Source organism: Sinocyclocheilus anshuiensis, unplaced genomic scaffold (assembly GCF_001515605.1).
Source record: "Sinocyclocheilus anshuiensis isolate Anshui unplaced genomic scaffold, SAMN03320099.WGS_v1.1 scaffold47, whole genome shotgun sequence".
In the NCBI taxonomy this organism is placed as follows: domain Eukaryota; kingdom Metazoa; phylum Chordata; class Actinopteri; order Cypriniformes; family Cyprinidae; genus Sinocyclocheilus; species Sinocyclocheilus anshuiensis.
Window position 1 is genome coordinate 1365629 of NW_015551047.1, and position 21440 is coordinate 1387068.

Here is a 21440-nt window from a genome sequence, read left to right on the forward strand (position 1 = left end):
TTCTTTCAAGTAATTGTTCGAGATGTGCCTTTCTATTTGATATGGTCTCTTTATTCACTGAATTCACCATTTTTATTAAATAAACTTGTTTATTAAACATTTCATTGTTTTATTTCACATTTCTTAACGCAAATGTGTCAAGTGCTTCTTAAGTATACAAGGCAAGAGCAAATACATTCATAAACAACTGATATGATTGTAGTTAAAAGTAAAGTATTATGATTAAAAGCACAAATTCAGTTGAAGTGCTAGTTGATCAAATACAATCATTTAATTTCTGGAGAAATGTATGTACTCTTCATAGACACGTATTCTTACTCTACTATTTGACATTTTAGCAATGTTACTGACATTTTGATGTGTATTGATAGCATTACAGCAGCATTAAAGTGTTAGTTCACCCAAAAATGAAAATTCTGTCATTAATTACTCACCCTCATGTCGTTCTAAACCCGTAAGACCTTCGTTCATCTTCGGAACACAAATTAAGATATTTTTGATTAATTCTGAGAGCTCTCTGACCCTCCCATAGACAGCAATGTAATTACCACGATCAAGGCTCAGAAACATAGCAAGGAGATCGTTAAAATAATCCATGTGAGGTCAGGGGTTCAACCATAATTTTACGAAGATACAAGAATACTTTTTGTGCGCAAAAAAACCCCAAAAACAACGACTTTATTCAACAATTCATTTTGGAGATTATCACAAACGTCAACAACGTATGTACGCGGATATGCTGTTTACATTCAGATCAAAGTGTAAACAACGTAAACAGCGTATCCGCGTACATATGTTGTTTACGTTTGTGATACTCTCCAAAATGGCGCTATAGTATGACGCGGAGGAGACGAATTGTTGAATAAAGTCGTTGTTTTTGGGGGGTTTTTTGCGCATAAAAAGTATTCTCATATCTTCGTTAAATTACGGTTGAACCCCTGATGTCACATGGATTATTTTACCGATCTCCTTGCTATGTTTCTGGGACTTGATCGTGGTAATTACATTGCTGTCTATGGGAGGGTCCGAGAGCTCTCAGAATTCATCAAAAATATCTTAATTCGTGTTCCGAAGATGAATGGAGGTCTTACGGGTTTAGAACGACATGAGGGTGAGTAAATAATGACAATTTAAATTTTTGGGTGAACTAAACTGATAATCCCACCTTTAAAGAATTTTTTATAATTTTTAAAAGGGTAATTTAGTATAACTGTGGATTATAATTAGTTATGTAACCTATAGGAAACTCTAAATAATATCTGGACTAACTCTATATTCATAAGCAGTATGTAGTAGAATAATGGGAAGAACTAGATAGCAATGACATTTAATAGTCATAATTCAATGAGATGGCTAGCAGGGGAGTATTTTTAGAAGTATGATTAGCACAATATTATTTTTTCATGTTCAGTTGATGAGTGTATATGAGGTCAACCCAGTGAATGCAGTTTCTTCAGCCTCTCAGAATGCTGAACTCTCTCTTCTGGAGTCTTCTTGTAACTCCTGAAACACATTAAACCGTTTTATCTGTATGTTTTCTATTACGACATTGCATGTGAAGTTGATTTATTATATCTGAACATTCCAAATGTAAACTCAATGCAGTTTATTAGTTCAAAAGGTGTTTTGAGGTTTTGCAGATGTGTAACGCATTCCATACTGCTTTTCTTTTCTGCACAGTGATTCTTTGCAATATAATACAGTGATATCTTGATCACACTTCAGTTGACTAAATGACTATATGAGATCCTGCCAAATGCATTTACAAATAAACGCAGCCAGTTTTAAATGTCAGGTGACTCTTCTGGCAGGCTGCGTGGCATTTCCAGTATTGTAAGAGTCCAGCACAGACTGAATTGAATTTCAAATTCCATCAACAGTGGCGTAAAAGAAACTGGGAATGGCAAGAGCAGGAGATTGCATGATCAAAGGCAGCAAAATGTGAAGAACTGACCCACGGCGCAGGAGCTGCTGGCCTGAAACGGGAGCGTTCTGGCCCTGACTGGGCTGCAGGATCCTTCAACACAACACACAGACTCCGGAACACTGCTGTATATAACTATAAACTATATGGTGCAGACTCAGAGTGAGTATTGAATGCGGAAAGTGTCTGTTTTGCTTCTGTGAAGTGATTTCTTGCATCTCTTTAGTGTTTTTGTGCTCACCTTTTTGTAGGAGGACTCTTGGTCTTCTGAGCTCTTCTGGTCTGACCTGGAGATTGACCAGCTCTGATGAGATACAAGAACATTGTGGAGTGAATTAGTAAGCATATAAATGCATAGCATTTTAGCACAGTATTAATAAACAGTAAATAAAATAAATAACTATAATAACAATTATATATATTGTAATAAATAATATTATAATAGCAGTGTTTCTTTAAAAAATATAAATTGTTTTTTTTCTTCAAAGAAAAACTGAAAAATAGTTTTAAAAATAAATATATTTTTCTAAATACATATTTATTTCTATAATAAAATAAATATATAAATGTAAATATACTTTTATTATAATATTAAAATATAAATATATAATATAATATAAATAAATGTGTATATTATTATAATAATTATAATATTATTATAAACTTACACTTTGAAAAATATAATTTAAAATATAAATAATAATATAATAAATGTGTGTATATTTTTAAAATAATATAATTATACTTTAAAAAAATACAAACAGCATTTGTAGAAACAAAAAAAAAAACATCCAGCTGTCCAACAACTGCCAATTTTTATGTATATTTTTTTACTAGGTGTATTATTCATTTTGGACCCTGTAGATGACCATTTGCATGTCAAAAATGTCTTTATAATACAAAAAAAATGCATACAACATAACAGTATTGTGCTAATAAAACTCAAATAAAAGTATTTCTAATCATGCTCACTCACCTTTTCTTTCTGTCAAGAGATTTCTGGGTAGCAGCCGACGAAATCACCTTGTCCTTGGGACTTTTTGCTTTTTCCTGCATGCCAAATAAAATTGTACGTGTGTTGGAAAGAAACACTGACCTGCACAGCTGTACATTCATATGGAAATGACTTTGTGCTTTTCCAAAATAGGAAGGAAACGAGCCCTTCTACAATGGCCGAGGATCAAAACTGAGCGAAATGAAAGAAAGTCAACCAATAAGCATGAAACCTAATCGCAGCAGGTCTGTCCTGCTAGTTACCATCTCTCTGAGCTTTCTCTCGGTCTTGCTGCAGCAGAGACAGACGCTCCTCTAGTGTCATCGTGAAGAAGATATCATGAATGTCAAACAAGGCCGCGCGCAACTGGGAGAGAAACAGACACACAGTATAAGATTTCAGTGCCAAGTTATAATGCTGTACACACTGTTCTTTAAGTTTGAAAGCATTACAGACGTGGGACCTGAGCTCTGACGCGCTCCTGCAGAGAGAGATCCTGCTCTGACAGAGAGGTGTTTCTCTGAGGAGCGTCAGTGCTGAATGAACGGATAAGCTCTTGCGTGTCCTGAGGAAATACACAGGTGTAAGGATGATAAAACACGTAAGGCTTGTATGTGGACTCTGTATTGTGTTCTCACTCCTATGGTTTGCTGCAGGTTTTTGACTTTCTCTGTTTCCAGCAGTCGTCTGATCAGGAAGCCCTTCACGGTGGCAGTGAGGTGACACAGCGCCCTCCGCTGCTCCGCTGTTACAACCTGCGTCACACCAAGTTATAATCCCTTGGAGTCCAATACTTGTTGTTGTAGAAGCACATTAAAATCAACCTGGCTCAGTCTGTTTCTCTTGCCGGTGCTGTGATTCAGGCCTCTCATATAAATGAGAGTCTGTTTCGAAGGTGATGCCACATCTAAACTGGTTGAAGGGAAACCTAAAAGGTAATAAAAATACAGACAGATACACAGTTTACCCAAAAATGACAATTACATCATCATTTATTCATGTTGAACTCTCAAGAAGTTGAAGTTTCAAGAAAGCATCCGAAATATAGTGCATGTGACTGCATTTGTGTGCATTCAATTGAATGTGCTGAATCAGTGTTATTTTAGCATAATTTATATACTATTATAGTATTTATGCCTATTTTGAATTAGCTTTTATTTTTATATTTACATTTTTTGGTGTATTGTGCATGTTAGCAAAAGCACATATCAAACCATTTGTTATGTGCCTTTGTCATTTTTATTAGTTTTTTTTTAAATATAGATTTCTATATGTGACCCTGGACCACAAAACCAGTCATAAGGGTCAATTTTTTAAAATTGAGATTGATACATCATCTGAAAGCTGAATAAGCTTTCCATTGATGTATGGTTTGTTAGGAGAGGACAATATTTAGACGATAAAACTATTTGAAAATCTGGAATCTGAGGGTGCAAAAAAATCTAAATATTGAGAAAATCGCCTTTAAAGGTGTCCAAATGAAGTCATTAACAATTCATATTACTAATTAAAAATGAAGTTTTGATATTTTTATGATAGGAAATACACAAAATATCTTCATGGAACATGATCTTTACTTAATATCCTAATGATTTTTGGCATAAAAGAAAAATCAATAATTTTGACCCATACAATGTATTGTTGGCTATTGCTACAAATATACCCCAGCGACTTAAGACGGGTTTTGTGCTCCAGGGTCACATATAGCTTTAATAAATTTTTATTTCAGTTTTAGTTTTAGTACTTTAATTTAAACTTACTTCACTTAGTTGCAAAGGCAGCATTTCTAATTTTTGTTTATATATATTTTTTTTTCATCTAAAATTTGTACTTTATTTTATTTCAGCTTTATTACAATTATGAATTGTATTTATTTTATTTATTAAATTATTTAATGCTTCTTTATTATATTTCTTTTTTTTTATAGTTTTAGTTTTACAATAACAACACCTTTGGTCAATTATCTTTTGCTTTTAGAGGAACTGTGGTAGTCTGTAATTTTGTGTTTCAATATTCTTACTTAATTTTTTCCTTCTGTTTTCATAGTTTCTCCTTGTTCTTAATTTGGTGTATTAATATTCTTTGTTTATATTTTCTTCCTGTCCTTAACATCAACCTGCCAAAGGATGGAAATTAGCCAGTGTTGGCTAAATCTGGCGCATTTTACATATTGTATGTACTATTAATGTGCATTGTCCCTGATTAAATAAAAGAAATTAAATTAAACACAGTTTAACAATAACACCAGTTTTGAACCAAATGCAATGAATTCACTTTCAGTTCCTCACACAAAGCTCGTGTACAACTTTGGAAGACTTGACATATAGATAATGAGTCATATGGATTCTTTTTATGATGCTTTTGTGGTCTTTTTCTGTTGTTTTGGAGCTCCTCATTGTCTGCCCTCATCCACTTGTGTTCCACAGAAGAAAGAAAATAAAGAGTTGAGTGAATGATGACAGAATCTTCACTCTTGGCTGAACTATTCCTTAAAAGCATACATATAATATATATTTAACATACTTCTATTCATAAATCAACTAAACATCCACTGAAACACACAGTGGTAGCAAATTTAAGACATTAATCACAGGCTGAAAGAAGTGAAATAATACCAATGGTTGGCACAGGGTGTCTGTCTCCTGGGCTTAAAGGGCTCAGTATAGGGTAGCGTTCACCAGCTGTCCTTAATTCACACCCCTCCTCGTCCGCTACAGGACTCAGACCACCCTGACCCCTCAGTCTCCTGAATGAGAAACAGACTAATGTCACACTAATGCATATCAAATCCCCAGTCAAACCTTCATTCAAGCTGGAGTCCAGGGAAATGTTGATTATGAGTATATTTATACCTTTATCAGACCTGATATTTGTGTATGTGTTATGTTAGGATGCAGTCTTAAAAGGTAGCTGCCTAGGCAGATAGTAAGCAGCATGTGGCAGTGCTGACCTGACTGAGGTGCAGTTGTTCTCTCTCTTGTTCCGCCGTCAGACACGACATCCAGAAAGCATAATCGTCCTCCAGAGACCTCTGCATGTCTTCTAGAGCGTAGACTTGCCATTGCATCTCATCTAAGGAAAAGACATGCACAACTGTCTGAGAGGATATTTTATCAAAGAATGATGAAGATCTGATCTTTATTCTCAAATTAACATTCAAGTGGTTCTTTGAGATGAACTCTTCTTATCAAGAATCATTTGTGGCCTTATTGGGTTCTTGAGTTGCTATATGATTATTCGTGGTCTTCCTTATATGGTTCATTAAGATATTGATGTGACATTATGGGTTATTTATATTAGTGTTTTGGAGTTCTTTAGAAAAGGGAAACGAGGGAAAGTGTCTTTTTTAAAGCTGTTTTCCTAATTTTTATTACAGAAGCACACTACAAAAATATTTTTGAAAGATAATACTTTTATTCAGAAAGGAGACATTAAATTGATCAAATGTGGCAGTAAAGATATTTATAATGTTACAAAAGATTTCTATTTTAAATAAATGTGGTTCTTTTGAACTTTCTATTTATTAAAACCTTTCAAATGTATCATGGTTTCCACAAAATATTCAGCAACAACTGTTTTCAACATTGATAATAATAAGAATTGTTTTCTTGAGCAGCAAATTATCATATTAGAATGATTTCTGAAGGATCATGTGACTCTGAAGACTGGAGTAATGATGCTGAAAATTCAGCTTTACATCACAGGAATACATTACTTCTTAATATATATTAAAATAAAAAATTGTTATTTGAAATAGTTGTAATATTTCAGTATTATTTATATTTTTAATCAAATAAATGCAGTCTTGGTAAGCATTCGAGATGCGTAAAAAAAATATAAAATAATAATAATAATAATCCAGACTTTTGAATCGTAGTGTGTATAGAAATATTTCTATACATATTTTAAGAATTTATTTTCACTTTAGTACAATGACCTCATAAATGGCAATTATTTAATTTTCAAAAAATGTTCTATGTTTTAGGAAGGTCCTTTGCCAGGGGATCATCATATTTCAGGGGACCTTGGCATTATGAGAACTAGATTTCAAAGATCTTTTCGGAACTTTAAAATGTTCTCCTATGATATCATAAGACTGAAACTCATTTTGGTTCTATACTGAATCTTCACTTTTAACATTTGCTCTGTTCTTACCTGTTCTCCTTTCTTTCAGCGCTGTGCTAATAACACTGTTTCTCTCGGTCTCAAAAGGTAGTTTGGCACGAGAAGGAGAGTCGGGGGTGATCCCAGACCCCATAAATGCTGCTGCGGGACTGTCCCGTGTGAAAGTCTTGTTCATCGGTGAAGGAGGAGACAGTCGAGTGGGCGTTCTCGCAGTGACCCCGGCCATAAAGCGAGGCATTCTCTCCTGGCTCCTGTCTATGACTGGACTCTGATGACCTGAGGACAGCTGGCTATCCAGCGTGTGGCATCTCCTTCGAAACAGAGGGCTTGTGAGCTCAGGAGCCACTGGAGACGTTTCCAGTCGTCCCACGGTCTCGTTAAACCTCAAGTGATCATCATATTGACCCATACTCACATTTTCCACTCCGAGTAGCTTCCTGTCCTACGTTGCAATTGTTTTGACTTCCGGTGGCCTTGCATTCACTGTAATGTTCGGCTGGTTGGGGTTTTCAGGGAAAGAAAAGAAGATGCTCCCGGCAGAAATGGGACGGGGACGTCCGCGGTGGGGTTTGGCATTTAAACTGGCCTTTAGACCAGGTTCTGGGCTTATCAGGTTACTGGGAGAGGTTTGGTTTGGTGAGGGAATATAAAAGGGTAAACCAAAGGCAGTCCCATCCAAAGAATAGCCATTTCTTTATCCGACGGGCTTTCAGAGAGGATCCTGCTTGGATCAACCATTGTGTTGCTGATGACCTTTGACCCCTGTTTACCTTGCTCTTTTTTCGATAAATTCACGTGACTTCTTCAGTAGGTTCTGCAGACAAACTCCTTCCGTTTGAATTTCCTCTTGCATTTGTTTATCTTCTGCGGATTTTCTTCTCATAACCCCAGGCAGCTCAGCTGAAGGGGTCACCGGTTGCTTATTAGACAAAATGTACGGCTCTGTGGCCCCAGTAGGTACTGTAAAGCCATTCCTGTAGTCTGTTTTTGGAGATGGAGACAGGTAATGCTCTGAAGGCTTTGGCACGTCCAATATTTTTGGTGCCTATAATGCAAGTGCAACAAGATATGAGAGTTAATTCACAACAAATTATAACAAATACACTAAATAAATAAATGTACGTCAAAAGTTTGAAAAAAATTTTTTATGTTAAAAAAAGCACTTGTTCTCCCCAAAGCTGCTCTGATTTGACCAACTACAGTAAAAACAGTACTGTGCACACTTAAAAAAATGTAGAAAAGCTGTCACGGGGGCGGTACTTTTTCAGAAGGTACACATTTGTTCCTTAATTACCCCTAAAGGTGCATATTGGTACCTTAAAGGTTTATATTAGTAGTTTTTTTAAAGAGTATTGCCCTAGTAACAGCTTTTGTACCTTGTTTTCTAAAAGTGAACAAGCTGTGGATATATTTATCAGTTTAATGATTTCTGAAGGATCATGTGACACAGAAGACTGAAGTAATGATGTTGAAAATTCAGCTTTGCGTCACAGGAATATATTACATTTGAATGGAAAACAGTTTGTTTGAAATTATAGTAATATTTCACAATGGTATTGTTTTTACCATATTTTTGACCAAATAAATGTAGCCTTGGTGAGCATAAGAAACTTAATTCATTCATTCATAAAATAAAATTACATTTAATGTCTGGGTTAAAAACAAAAAACAAAAAATAAAAATATACATATAACATAAAAAGTAAAATAAAACACTTTTTTTTTTAAAAAGCTGAAATATATCAGTTTTAATAAAAATAAATAAGTCCCTGCATAAAAGTGTCTATAATTGATGAAACACTCATTTTCTTACCTTATTGGTCCAAAGAATGGTCTGAATCTGATTGAGGAGGTTTTTGTTGTCTCTCGGCCTCCATTTGTGAAGCTCTTTTCTTGTATTTAACCATCTCCCTTCTTTGTTTCTCACTTAGCTGGAAACACAGAAGGCAAAATCAATCAATCAATCGACAAACAGACAACTTAAAATAAGAGACAATGCTCTGCTAATTTTGAATTTGCAATTGACTTAAATATGAAGATTATTATTAATAATGTTTCATTACTATATTTTTCTTGTGCTAAGACTTGCTGAGTCTGAAATTTTCGCACGTTAAAAAAATAAATACGACCTCACGTTGTGTCAATCATGCTTACACACTGCCTCCGAAACTTTCGTCCGTCGTAAAAAAAAAATTCGGATCAGGTTCGATTTTCTGCGTTTTCACATCCATAGCAAGCATTTTGATAGGAAAGGATGACGAATACGGAAAAAAAACGCAGTGTGCAAGGACCTAGTTTAGTTTTGAGCTTAAAGTTTATCATCACAAAGAAAATAAATTGTCAAAAATGATGACCTTGAGACCTTGAACCATTTGTATTGCAGTCACACTGTGCAGCATTAAACCTAACATTATGAGACATTAGAAAAACAATTACACTCAGAAAAAGGGTAAGTTGTTACTGGGCAGTACCTAATAAAAGCTAAAAGGTACATCTCTGTACTTTACTTACTCCTAAATGGTACATGATATTAGTACCTTAAAAGTTCATAAGCTATTAGTAATTCATAAGTAGGCTAAATATAATTAGTACCTTTTGAGAGGGTACACAAAATCAACTCTGTTCAGAGTACATATTGTCCCAATCTACAGAGTGTTAAAATAACACTGAAGCAGAGTTAAAGTTAATGGGATAATTAAGCAATTAATTAATTGATGAGTGAGCATTAGTAAAGAAAACCGGCTGTTAACAATGTTGAAGATGAACAACTACAGCTCAGGCTTTTAGACATGAAAACATATCACATAATCCTCAACAGTGGTAACTCTGCTTCAGTGTTACTTTAACACTCTGTAGATTGGTACAATATGTACTCTGAGCAGAGTTGATTTAACTCTGGGGATTTTGCTGTGTACCTTTTTTCTGAGAGTCCACAGCATACAGACTACAATTATCATGTCTTGTACTCGCAACAGTGGCCTGCCACGGAAGCAGATGAGCGAGTGCGCCACCCCTCGAGCAGGTGCGCTACTGCAGCTCTTCTCATGCATCATTTCCGACTGCAGTTCAGACAGAATGCGTGCACAGAAATCCTCACAGCTGTCCATGTTTCCTCCACACAGCTGGAGCCGCCTACATATTGAAACGCAAACGTTCGAGCAAGTGTTATATCTGATATAGCCTAGGCTAGACTAAATCAGAAGCATGATGCTGTCGTTTTCTTTTGGGCTTTCACAGCAGCAGTCACGTTTGCTAACAATGCAGGCTTTTATATTCGGATTTTAAACAAACTAGCCTATTCTATCAAAGCTCTAGGGAATAAATGGCTCCGCATTCCACTGCTCTTTTATCTGTACAGATGTGCTTGCTAACATCACCGCGCGCAGATGCTAAAACCTCAGCATCAGCACCTACCTTTATATCACAATGCAGGCTAGAGCTTCGGTTTGAATAAATAAGAGAAATCAAATAAAGGCTTTCTTTTCGCACAGATGCGACTGTAGCACTGTGATGTTTATTGGACGTACAGATGCGAATCGCGTAATCGTTTCCTGTTTTGTCCGGTAATTACGGTTGTGAATGATAACGAAGCTAGTAAACAAGATTACACTCACTGTATCCACATGATGTAGGAAATAGTATGTCCGCAGAAGATGATTTCATATCCTAAAACGCGCATATCTGCCATTCACCGGGTCCCTGTGCGTCTGTATGATGGTCTTCATCAGCAGCACCGCCCCGTTACTCGCCGTCAGTTCATTTGGACGTAAAACCAACAGAAGATTCCTTCACACCAGACACATTTAGGTAGGCCTACAGATGAAGTTTCCCATTTTCTTTACTGTAGCAGGCCGATAAATTTGCTTTAAATTCACAAAATGATTCCGCTAATCTGTAAACCTGTAGGCTACATTTTTTTTTTACATTAAATGTTTAGAATTAGAATAATTCTATTTATTGTATGGAGGGCCAAATTAAATTCATTAAATAAATGTTGAAATATATAAATAAATCGTTAAATACATAATTAAATACACAAATAAATGCGTAAATAAATAAATGTTCATTCTTTTATTCATTCATCCATCCATTCATTCATTCATTTCCTCCACATTTTATTTTCAGAGTTACGGTTGTAGGCACTTCCCATAATCCTGAAAATGAAATGTGGAATGACTGAATGAATGAACAAATATTTAATTATTTTATTTATGCATTTAAACATTTAATTATTTCATTAGCCTATGTATTTAACGATTTATTTTTATATTTCAACATTTATTTAATTATTTAATTTTGAGTAATTTGGCCTCCATACTCCATAACCATATTAGGCCTATAATGAATTAATAAATGAATGATCAAATAAATATATAAAAATAAGATGTTCCTTTTACTCAAGATGTCATTGTTTGTAGCAATATGGTAAAATAAAAAAAATAAAATAAATAAATGTAATGTCTGCAGCTAATAAAAATGAAAATAAATTATAGTAAGTCATAGTAAGGTTGTTTTTTTTTACCTTGCTTGGAAAAAATGCATAGCCTACCTAAATGATCTCTATTTCGCTTATGATATCGATTTACCGTAAAATAAATGCTTTAAACTATTTTAACAGCAAATGAAAGACTTTTAGCTGCTTTTTACAAATTCCGTTACTGCTCATTACTGAGTAAAAAAAACTAGCCTATTTATAAATATGTAACTGTTTTAATGGGCTAAAAAGGAAGGGTGTAATAGGCTATTCACGATTTACAATTAAATCGATTTAAATCTAACAATTGCCAAGGCAATCGTTTAAAAAAATTTCGATGAATTGTCAATAATCCATTCAAAAGACTAGAGGTGTTTCAAAAAATCCTGTAGTATTCTGGTAATTAGTTTTCCAGTAGGGCAATAACTGTCCTGCGCCGCAGTTGCTGTGGGCGGGGCTTCCACTAGCGCCTCGCTGCGCGAGCGCCGCTCACCGCTCAAACTCTGAGTGTGTGAGTGTGCGTGTGAGTGTGTGTGTGTGCGTGTGCGTGAGTGTGTGTGCGTGCGTGAGTGTGTGTGTGTGTGTGAGTGTGTGTGTGTGAGTGAGTGAGTGCGTGAGTGTGTGTGTGTGTGTGTGTGAGGGGAGGGAGTGAGTGAGTGAGTGAGGGAGGGAGTGTGTGTGTGTGTGAGTGAGGGAGTGAGTGAGTGTGTGTGTGTGTGGACATCGTGCAGATGCCGCTAACTTCATTCTTCGTGTATTCACAGCCACACAGTGAGGTGTAAGTGGACGCGGTTCGTTCGTGTCGTCGACATCCACGCTTTTTATGAGTCAGCCGTTTGTTTTTGACTGTAGCTCACTTAAGTTACACCAGTGGACTTTGACAACCGCCGCCAGGGTGAGTTTGCAGAAGTACCTCAGAAAGAAAGAAACGGTAAACGATTAGCGATTATACTGATTTATTTTGCTATTCAGTGTGATTATCTCACACCTTTAAATAATAGTGAACAGGTCGACAAGTAAATGAAGTATTAAATTATACCTCATTTGAAAGGCAACTTGATATGTATAGCAGCATTATATCGCAGTTTGGTTAAACATCTCCTTTGTTCTCTATCAGTAGTGAGTTTGAATTGTAAGCTATAATTTGACGTTAGGCGGTAACTCCACCCTGTATACAGTATATTCATCCTTCAAACATGTTTCATTATAAGATGTGTTTTAGCTTCACTGCAGCGGTGCTCTGAGAGACCGGTAGATGGCGCTGTTGCAGCGTGTGTTTGGCGAGGGGAAGTTGCTAAATACAGTCACGCAATATCACCAAGAGACCCATAAATCTGATCATGCAATTCATTGTGTTGCTGTGGTTTACTTTGACATTTGAATTGTGTGAAAGTTTGCCTTAAAGTTTCACTTGTAGACTGTGGGATACAATTCAAGCATTGCTTGGGAGTCCACATTTTTTAAAGAAATAAATGGGTTAGAGTTGTGTGTCTGCCATTTATTCAAAATGATTGCAGAGCATTTGTGTTTCTTGGCACAATTTGACCACATTTGTTGAGTAAGGTCTTTTTGCATTTGCTTGTGCCTTGCAATGTTTGGCATCTGAATTTGTCTTGGGGGATCAATATAAAGTATAACAGTCTGTCTGTCTATTTTTGCCATTTTCAGTAGGCCTACGATGTTTTGGGTTTGCAATTTGCAAAGAGAATTGAATTGTTTTTGGAGTGTCGACTGATTGTTTAATGGCTGTTAAGGACATTGTGTGTCAAAACTAGAGAAAAATCAATTCTGTGCCTGTCTTGAGTCAGCTTTTGGAATTGCTTTGCTTGATATTGCAAGACTTTTTTTCTTTTTCTGTATTGGAGATGAAGTCAATTAATAGCTGCTTTTAAACTTTGGCACAGTGGATTGGTAAATAAAAATTGGATGAATTAATTTCAGTAATTAGTCTACAGTAAGTCAGTGGCAAATAAAGATGTCTGAGATGAAAAAAATATATATTAATATATATTATAATTTGTATAATATATATTATATAAAATATATAATATATTATTATAAGGCTTAAAACTATTTATTTTTGCTTTTATGATTTTTTTTACACATTTTTAACAAAATATTAAACACTTGGAAAATAAGTGAATCATTAAGTAAGCGTATTAACTTTATTTTTGTATGAATTGCATTTTTAATGTGTTGTATACACTAACATAAAAATGAGTGGGCGTAATTTTGACAGGTTTGTCTGACAAAATAGCGCAGTTTTGCGAGAGACTGTGACTAAAGTCAGATTCAGGTTGTGTTTTTTTTTATTATATTTGGTATTTAATCGTAAATATTGACCAACAAGCTCTCTTTCCATTTATTCACTGTGTATTTTAACTCCAAATGCCCGTATTTACATCGCTGCACGCTGAAGTGAGTCTGTAGACAGCTACAGCTTTTCTGACGGACGAGTTTGAATCCTTTTATATCCAAGACTGTGTGACGTAGAGCGGGAGGGCGTGACTCGCGTCTTTTCCACCAATAGATTCAAAGTATGCCGCGTGATTGACAGTTGAGCCTGGAAAATAGGAGGAACGACTTTATCCGTCTGGCTTTACTCTGTTGTGGAAGCCATTTTGGGATTTTCCTAGTAGTAATTGTGAGCCAAGCTCGTAACTTTTGTCTATTCCCACGAAGCTCGCGGGTTTCGTATCTGGTGTTTGGACACACGGTTGTTTCTGTTTTTATTTTTATATGTCCGTCGAGATGCGGCGCACATTTTGCGCATCCTTGAACTGGATTGTCATTTCTGAACTGGACTACCTTTAAAACAACAAGAGACCGTAGAAACTGATGGTCAAACTGGCAAGTGCTGGAATATTTTGTTGTTATTTATACTTTCATTCAAGCCATATACACAGATACAGTGATATTTTAGGTGTATGTTATACAGTCTTTGGCGGACAGTCAGTGAAGCTCCTTTCTTTCCAAACTCTTGACAGAAAACATGGCCCTGGATTATCTGTCATACACGCAATCAGCGTTTTATTTCTGTAAGCTATATGATATATTATACAACTCTTAAGACGTAAACACTATTGAAGTGCGCTGAAATCCCTTGACGCATTTAGATGAAAGAATTGCGCTGATACAGTGTTGCAATCCAAGGCTGTGTGTCAAAACCTAGTGAGCTGCCTACATAGTCAGCATTGTAGACTCATTCTAAACAATGAAATCGAGTCACGTTTGGGGCATCGAATCGAAAGCTCCATGATTTGCAAATACGGGTCGATTTGAACGTCCAAAACGCGTCTGCGATTCCCACAAGTGCTGACTAGTTAGGCAGCTCACTATTTTTGAGACGCAACCAATGTTGCAATTCCAAATGTAGCAGAGGCGCAGATATGAGAATCTGGAGAGTTGTGCGTCTATCTTGTTTATAAATGCAAATGCTCCTTTTCCACAAGAGATAAAGGTGCAAAAGGCCATGAAGGTGTGAATAGATCAAGATGAAAGCATAAATCCTGACTTTTTTGTCTGCCTAATACATAAAGAAAGGAGCTCATGCTTTTCACCATTGACTTGTTTTGTTGTCTTATTAGTGGCAGGTCATGTTTGAAACATAGCTGTGCTTGTTTGAGCTTGTGAAATGTGCGTTTTAGACAAGAAAAAGAGGCGGAAAAGATTTTCTCTGGATGTTCAGCCTGTCTCTTGGATACTGGAGAGTGGTTGTCTGGATCTCCTCTGGTTTTGAGAATGTCAAGGCATGCAATTAGAGGAAAGGTAAACAAAATGAACATGATATTTGACTTTGGGTAATTCGGAGTATTCTTATTATTGTCTGAATATTGTGTTAATTGATACCATAGTGTTTTGTTCATTCAAAAGGTCCAGGACAGTTTTGACTCTTCATCTCAACTTCATAATGAGTTTAATTCTTATAATAGTGCTTATAGATAATGAGGAAAATTTAAAGTTGAAAGTTAAACTCTTGGTTTTTGTTTAGGTTAGTTTACGGTCTGCTAGTCTACAGATGACTAAACAAAGCATTGAGTTAGGTTAATGATGGCATAACAAAACAAACCATTTTAAATCGTGATCGAATGAAATCATAATGTTTCATGGAAGTTTAAGTAGCACTTTACAATAAGAGTTTAGATTTCATTCGTTAATGCACAGGGTATCATGAACTAACAACAGCAATTTTTACAGCATTTGTTAAATCTTTGATATTAAGGTTAATGTTTATTTATAAATATACTTTTGATTATTCACATAATACTTAATAATTAATCATGTTTATTTGATTATAATTTATTTGTTTATAACTTACTATATAGATAAGTTGATGTGTCATTTATTAAATGTAAAAAATATATTAATAATATAAAGGTAACAATAAATAATAATATTAGCCTACATTAATAATCTCTGTACAAACATTGTGCATATGTACACTGGTAAAATTATTTTTCAAAGTTGTAAAAAAGAAAGACAAATAGAGTACATTTTACAAGAAAATGCTATTTTAATTTCTCTACAACAATTTGTTTAATTCAATGTGTTTCTTGCTGTTTCTTTATAATTGTGAAATTTACTAGCAATTTCTGAGTTTTTTCTACAAATTTTTTTTTTCAGTTTAGTTCATGATACCTAATTAATGAATTGTAATTTTTGTAAACTCTTACCAAAATCTCTATAGTGGATATAAGTGTAGCTAATAATGCTCAGCTATAAAATAATATTTAATTGCCAGGGGATTGCACTTTGTGAATGCAGTTTTTATAAATATGTCAGAAGTCTTCATTTGGTAATCATATCTGTGTAATAAATACATGCTAAAGTTTCTGTGCTCTCGCTGTCCTGTTAGTGCAAGTCACACTGGACAGTTGTTGATTTGTGAAGGTGTAGGTGTGGTCTGTCACTTCCTGTTTGATCAACAAAATCAGATGAAGAGTTTCCACATTAAAGAGCACAGTTTACTATGAAAGAGTTGCTGTCTGTAGTTACCACTAGCTTTGTGTTCAGTCACCTGTATGCGACTAAACAATTAAACTAAAGTTGTTCCTATTGGCGCTTTTCCACTGTGTGGTACGACTCGGCTCGGCACGGCTCTGTTTGCGTTTCCACTGCAGTTCAGTACCGCTTTAGAGTGGGCGGGATTATTCACGTCGTTATAGTTGCGCCGCCTCTACTACCACGACTCCTGAAAAACGTTTTCATTCCGCGTCGCCCCATCAAGGTCTGGCTGGAACCGCTCCTCTGCTATCACCGAGAGGAACGTCTGTACTTCCTCAACAGACAACTTTTTGGTTGTTAAAAAAGGTGCGCTCGTTCAAAATAGTTGCGTTCGATGCTTCGCTGGCTGTGCTGATTTAAATCTAGCGGTTCTGTTGTGTTTGTGTTGCAAGTTCAGTGACGCAGGTAGTGACGATTCTCTCCGGCCAATCCGTGATCAGCAGAGTTTACACGTCACGTTTTGGTAACGGTACGGTTCACTTGGAACCTCAACTGAGGTGGTACTAAAAAAAGTACCAGGTACTGTACCCGGTGGAAAATCCCCCAAAAGTGAGCCGTACCGTGCCGTACCATGCAGTGGAAAAGCGCCATATGTTGCTGATCAGGATTCCTCCCAGAGGCAGGCATGCTTTCATGGGTGTGACTGTGATGTTTATACACTGAAGTCACACCCATCATCACACGTTAGCTGTTGCCGTAGTTTGAGAAGTCTGCTCTTCACATCTGGTTTGATCTTCACAGCGTGCTCAGCGAATTACCATGGATTTTTCCCGTCTGCACACGTATACTCCTCCTCAGTGTACTCCGGATAACACGGGATATACCTATTCACTCAGGTGAGCTCACTGTGAGAATGAAGAAGCGATTGCTGGGTGGAACTACAGCGCACTTCTCAAATGCATTCTTCCTATTTATAGCGCATCTCACTTCTAGTAGACCTTACAGAGATTTGTGTAACTGGTCACGAACTTCCGACATTCAGCAAATAATCAGGAATTTCTGTTTAAGGATTTCCATGTCAGGTAAAACCTGTTTGTTGCTCAAGTTTTGTGAGTCTGTGGTTGTAGACAAAGAACTTCTCTTGTTCTACCTGTAAGATGTTAAAATCTGTGTTTTTGGTCAGTTTTGAATCCTTATTCAGCAGTTGTGTTCAGGTGTTTAGTAGAGTATTATTTGTGTGCCAGGTGAAGGGTTGGATGACAGCATGCAGGTGTGGTGCTTCTGCCTTCACAGTTGTTGACCTCAGGCGAGTTATGAAGTTACACAGAATTAATGGCTAGGTAATAATACTCTTGGTTGTGAATGTATTTTAGATGGTTTATTGCAGAAAATAGTGTGCTAAGCAAAAACAGTGTAGATGTGTTGACGTTCGTATGCAGATAAGGATTTGTACCCCACTCGTTGCACTGACTGATACCACTTTTCTACCAAGCGTCTGCTAAATGACTAAATGTAAATGTAAATGTAAATATATGACAAATGCCCCTAACAAGATCATTAAAACTTGAGAAAAAAACCTGAAATTTTAAAATAATCCAATTAAAATAGCAATATATATAAATAATACTAAAATATCACTGTGTCTGCAATCTGGATCCATTTATTTTTTTCTTTAAATTCATTTGAAAATGTTTTAGTCAATGATGTCCTACTACACTGTATTTGAAATATTTTTTTAAAAACGAAGTAAAAATTACATGTCCCTAACAAAATCACTAAAACTTGTACTAAAATCAAGATGTAAACTAAAAATATAAAATGAGCAAATTCTAAATATTATAATATTATATAAATAATACTAAAATAACACAATGTCTGGATTCTTTTTTGTTTAAATTAATTTGAACATCTATGTTTTACTCGGGAATGCCCCACACTGTGTCCTCTTGCTGTTATATTTACTAAGACAGCTTGAGTCTCATTGGTTGTGGTACAGTTTTGGTTCAGCAGTGGCTGCGCACTGGAGTGTGTCCGTGTGGGTTACATGACTGTGGTCTTCATGCAGAAACCGACGTAAAAAGAAGTGGTATCGAGTGACAAACCGTTGAGTCATCTGTCGCTGGCACTCTTTTTTCCCCCTCATATTTCAGATTTTTGTTCCTTAAGAATATTTCTCATGTGTCGTTTCACTTACTTCAGAAGGGGGCTGAATTATGTTCAGTTTAACTTGAACCATTTAATATGCTGCAACTAGTACAATTACTGATGAAATGTCAAGTAAATATGCCCATTTTCACTCTCATGTGGCAGACAGTCAGTGCAGTTAATGTTTGACGGCTTGTTGCATAAAATTGTTTGCAGTGTATCAAGAGCAAATTACGTGTGTGACGTGTTGCATTGTCAGAGGAACCTGTGTGAAACTGGGACAGAAGCACCAAGAAATATGAATCTTCTTAATATAGCTGCTTCTGGTTTGGACATCTGGAAACTCTAGAGATTTAGTGTATAATGTTAGGCAAGATCGTAGAAGACGTGCATGTTGTGAAGTATCCTGCATGAAGGGAATACTTATACCAGAATGGTTTGAGTCTCTTTCACTGCAGTGTCACACTCAGCACTGAATGCACTGAAGTTACTTAATAGTGTTTCTGTTCTGCTTTAGCTGAGCTGTAATAAAGGAAGTGATAACACAGAATTTGAATAACTACAGCGCCTTTTCCCTCTGATAGTAGTTTTCTCGGTTTCTGGGAGATGAAAGAGCCAAGCACAAAATGTCTTTTCCCATAAAAATATTGAGCCTTTCTTATTGTAATTTTTTTATTTTTTATTTTTATTTATTATTTTTTAATTGTAAAAGTTTTTTTTCTAATTTGAATAAATTTGATAAAACTAGATAAAAATTAATAGATTTAAAATAAAATATAATTCTGTTTATTTTATTAAAAAAAAAAAGTAAAATGCAGGTATATATTAGGGATGTGCGCCACGACTAATTTGACTGTCGTTTAAACGAAAGTTTTGTATCCGACTAGTCTAAAAGCAAGAAACCCCCAAAAGATGGTAAGAAAAAAAAAAACCTCTGTGCGTGCGTGTAGCATATATAATAGCCTATATTTGAAATACTTAATCTATGAATCACACTGTCAAATCCCTCAATGAATTGCGCTTGCCGCACACTTGCATCACGTTATCATTTAATTTTAGGCGGTCGTTAAAAAGAAAAAAAAGAAGAGCATATCAACATAAGCCAAAGCATAGCTTATTTATTCAAATCAGCTGGGGAAATGCAGAACAATGGAAAATCAATCAATAGCCTGACAGAATTCTTAATCTTCATATAACGTTAGCCAACATATTAAAACACAAGGCAAAAACAATAGGAAGGTTTATCAAGAAATAGCATTAAAACGGCTTTTAAAAACGTACTTTGTGTAGGCTATATCGTCTAAAAACAAAACAATGCAACAATGCCCATTTTACTTCCTTGTTATTTGTTCAGTGAAATTATCAACGTGGTCTGGTGAAAGACGGGACCTGAGGCGATTAACAATAAAATTCTTGCATTTGAAAAAATGTACTCGGCAGGAACTGAAGTCGCAGGCACGCAGAGATAACGAAAAGCAAGCCGATAGAGTTTCAGAAAGAGCCTGGACATCCCGCACCACCACCGAAGTGGGTCTTCGTTAGAGGAATAGACGCCGCGGGTTGAGAACCACTGCTCTAAGCTAACGCCTACGTGCCTGTATTGAATATGATTACGCATCACTCCAGTAGAGTTATTGTAAGACAATTTGACATTACACAGTTTACACAAAACGTTTCCGTTTCCTTCTAATTCAAAATAATCCCACACCTTGCTCGTCTTTCGCATGGTCATTTTTTAACTCACAGCAACTGACACGAAGAAAACGCATATACAGATAAAATCGTGTTTTGTTGTTTTTGTCGTGTAATCGACTATTGTTTTCAGTGTCGACTAGTAGGAGCTGTACTACCCACTGTATATGAAGGAATACCCAATAAGTCACATGTAAATAAATAAAAAAAAAAAAATCTAAGTACTTTTATTTAACTATGACTTTAAAATTAAAACTAATAAAAGCTATCATAAAAACTATTTGAAACTAAATCAGAGCTTTCCTATGTAGGTATTAACTGTGAGTGTAACAGAATAATCAATATCGTACAGTGAAGTGAAGGAAGAAGGATAAAATATTGAGATAGTAAGTGGGAAGCGTGTGATTGGTCAAGAGGGTCAGCTGATGCAGTAATAATGCTGAAGTGGATCAAGAAGGCACTGCTTGTTGACTGTTAACCCCACTGAGGTCCTGTAGTATCTCGCTGAACTCTGAGCTCAGACACTCGTGAGCCGTGAGCTGCTTAATCTCACTGAAAGCTCTGTGTGTTCTCCCTAATCACATTTCCTCCTGTCAGTCGTCACTTCTCTCATTGTGTGAGTGGAAGATGGATTCTCGGGAGGTCTTTGACCTTTGAAAGCCTGCTATGTAGAGATGCACCGATTGCAATTTTCTTGGCCGATTCCGATTTCCGATTTTTTTGTTACCGATACGCAATAAGAGAGCGCGTGGTATCAGCACTGGAAAGATAAGTTTGTCTTACTACTTTTAATGAAGATGATTGTGTGTTGACCGTCTGCGTCTTACTTTCAGTTTCATTCGCGGCAGTTTGAGCGTCGGCTTGCTGAAGAGATGCTCAGCTACCCGTCCGCAGCGATGCGTGTTGCATTAGCGCAGTCTGACTATAATGTCATATAGCCTATAACATGCTCTCACACGTTTATTATTTTATCATTTTGGGAGGAGTGAAATTTACATACGTGGTTTCAACAACCAGATGCATTTACACTTGTCGAGTTTCGTCTGAAATGCGACCCAGACCACCTCCTGAAGTGGTTTGAGTGATCGGATTTATATCCGTCTCGAATGCGTTTCGGAGGGCATTTACACCTGGTCTTTTCAC

At 36.1% G+C, this 21440-nt stretch overlaps 1 protein-coding gene and 1 pseudogene across 1 annotated transcript in view; one reads left to right on the forward strand and one right to left on the reverse strand.

Moving 5' to 3' along the window:
- Nucleotides 1–1363: 1363 nt before the first annotated feature.
- Nucleotides 1364–10149, reverse strand: LOC107661855 (uncharacterized; annotated as a pseudogene).
- Nucleotides 10150–14115: 3966 nt separating this feature from the next.
- The window catches only part of LOC107661856 (SUN domain-containing protein 1-like), a 34778-nt gene continuing 27453 nt past the window's right edge, over nucleotides 14116–21440 (forward strand). The window contains 2 exon segments of the mRNA XM_016451641.1: nucleotides 14116–14366; nucleotides 17262–17356. Coding sequence (XP_016307127.1) covers nucleotides 14355–14366; nucleotides 17262–17356 — 107 coding nt within the window. The 5' untranslated portion in view covers nucleotides 14116–14354.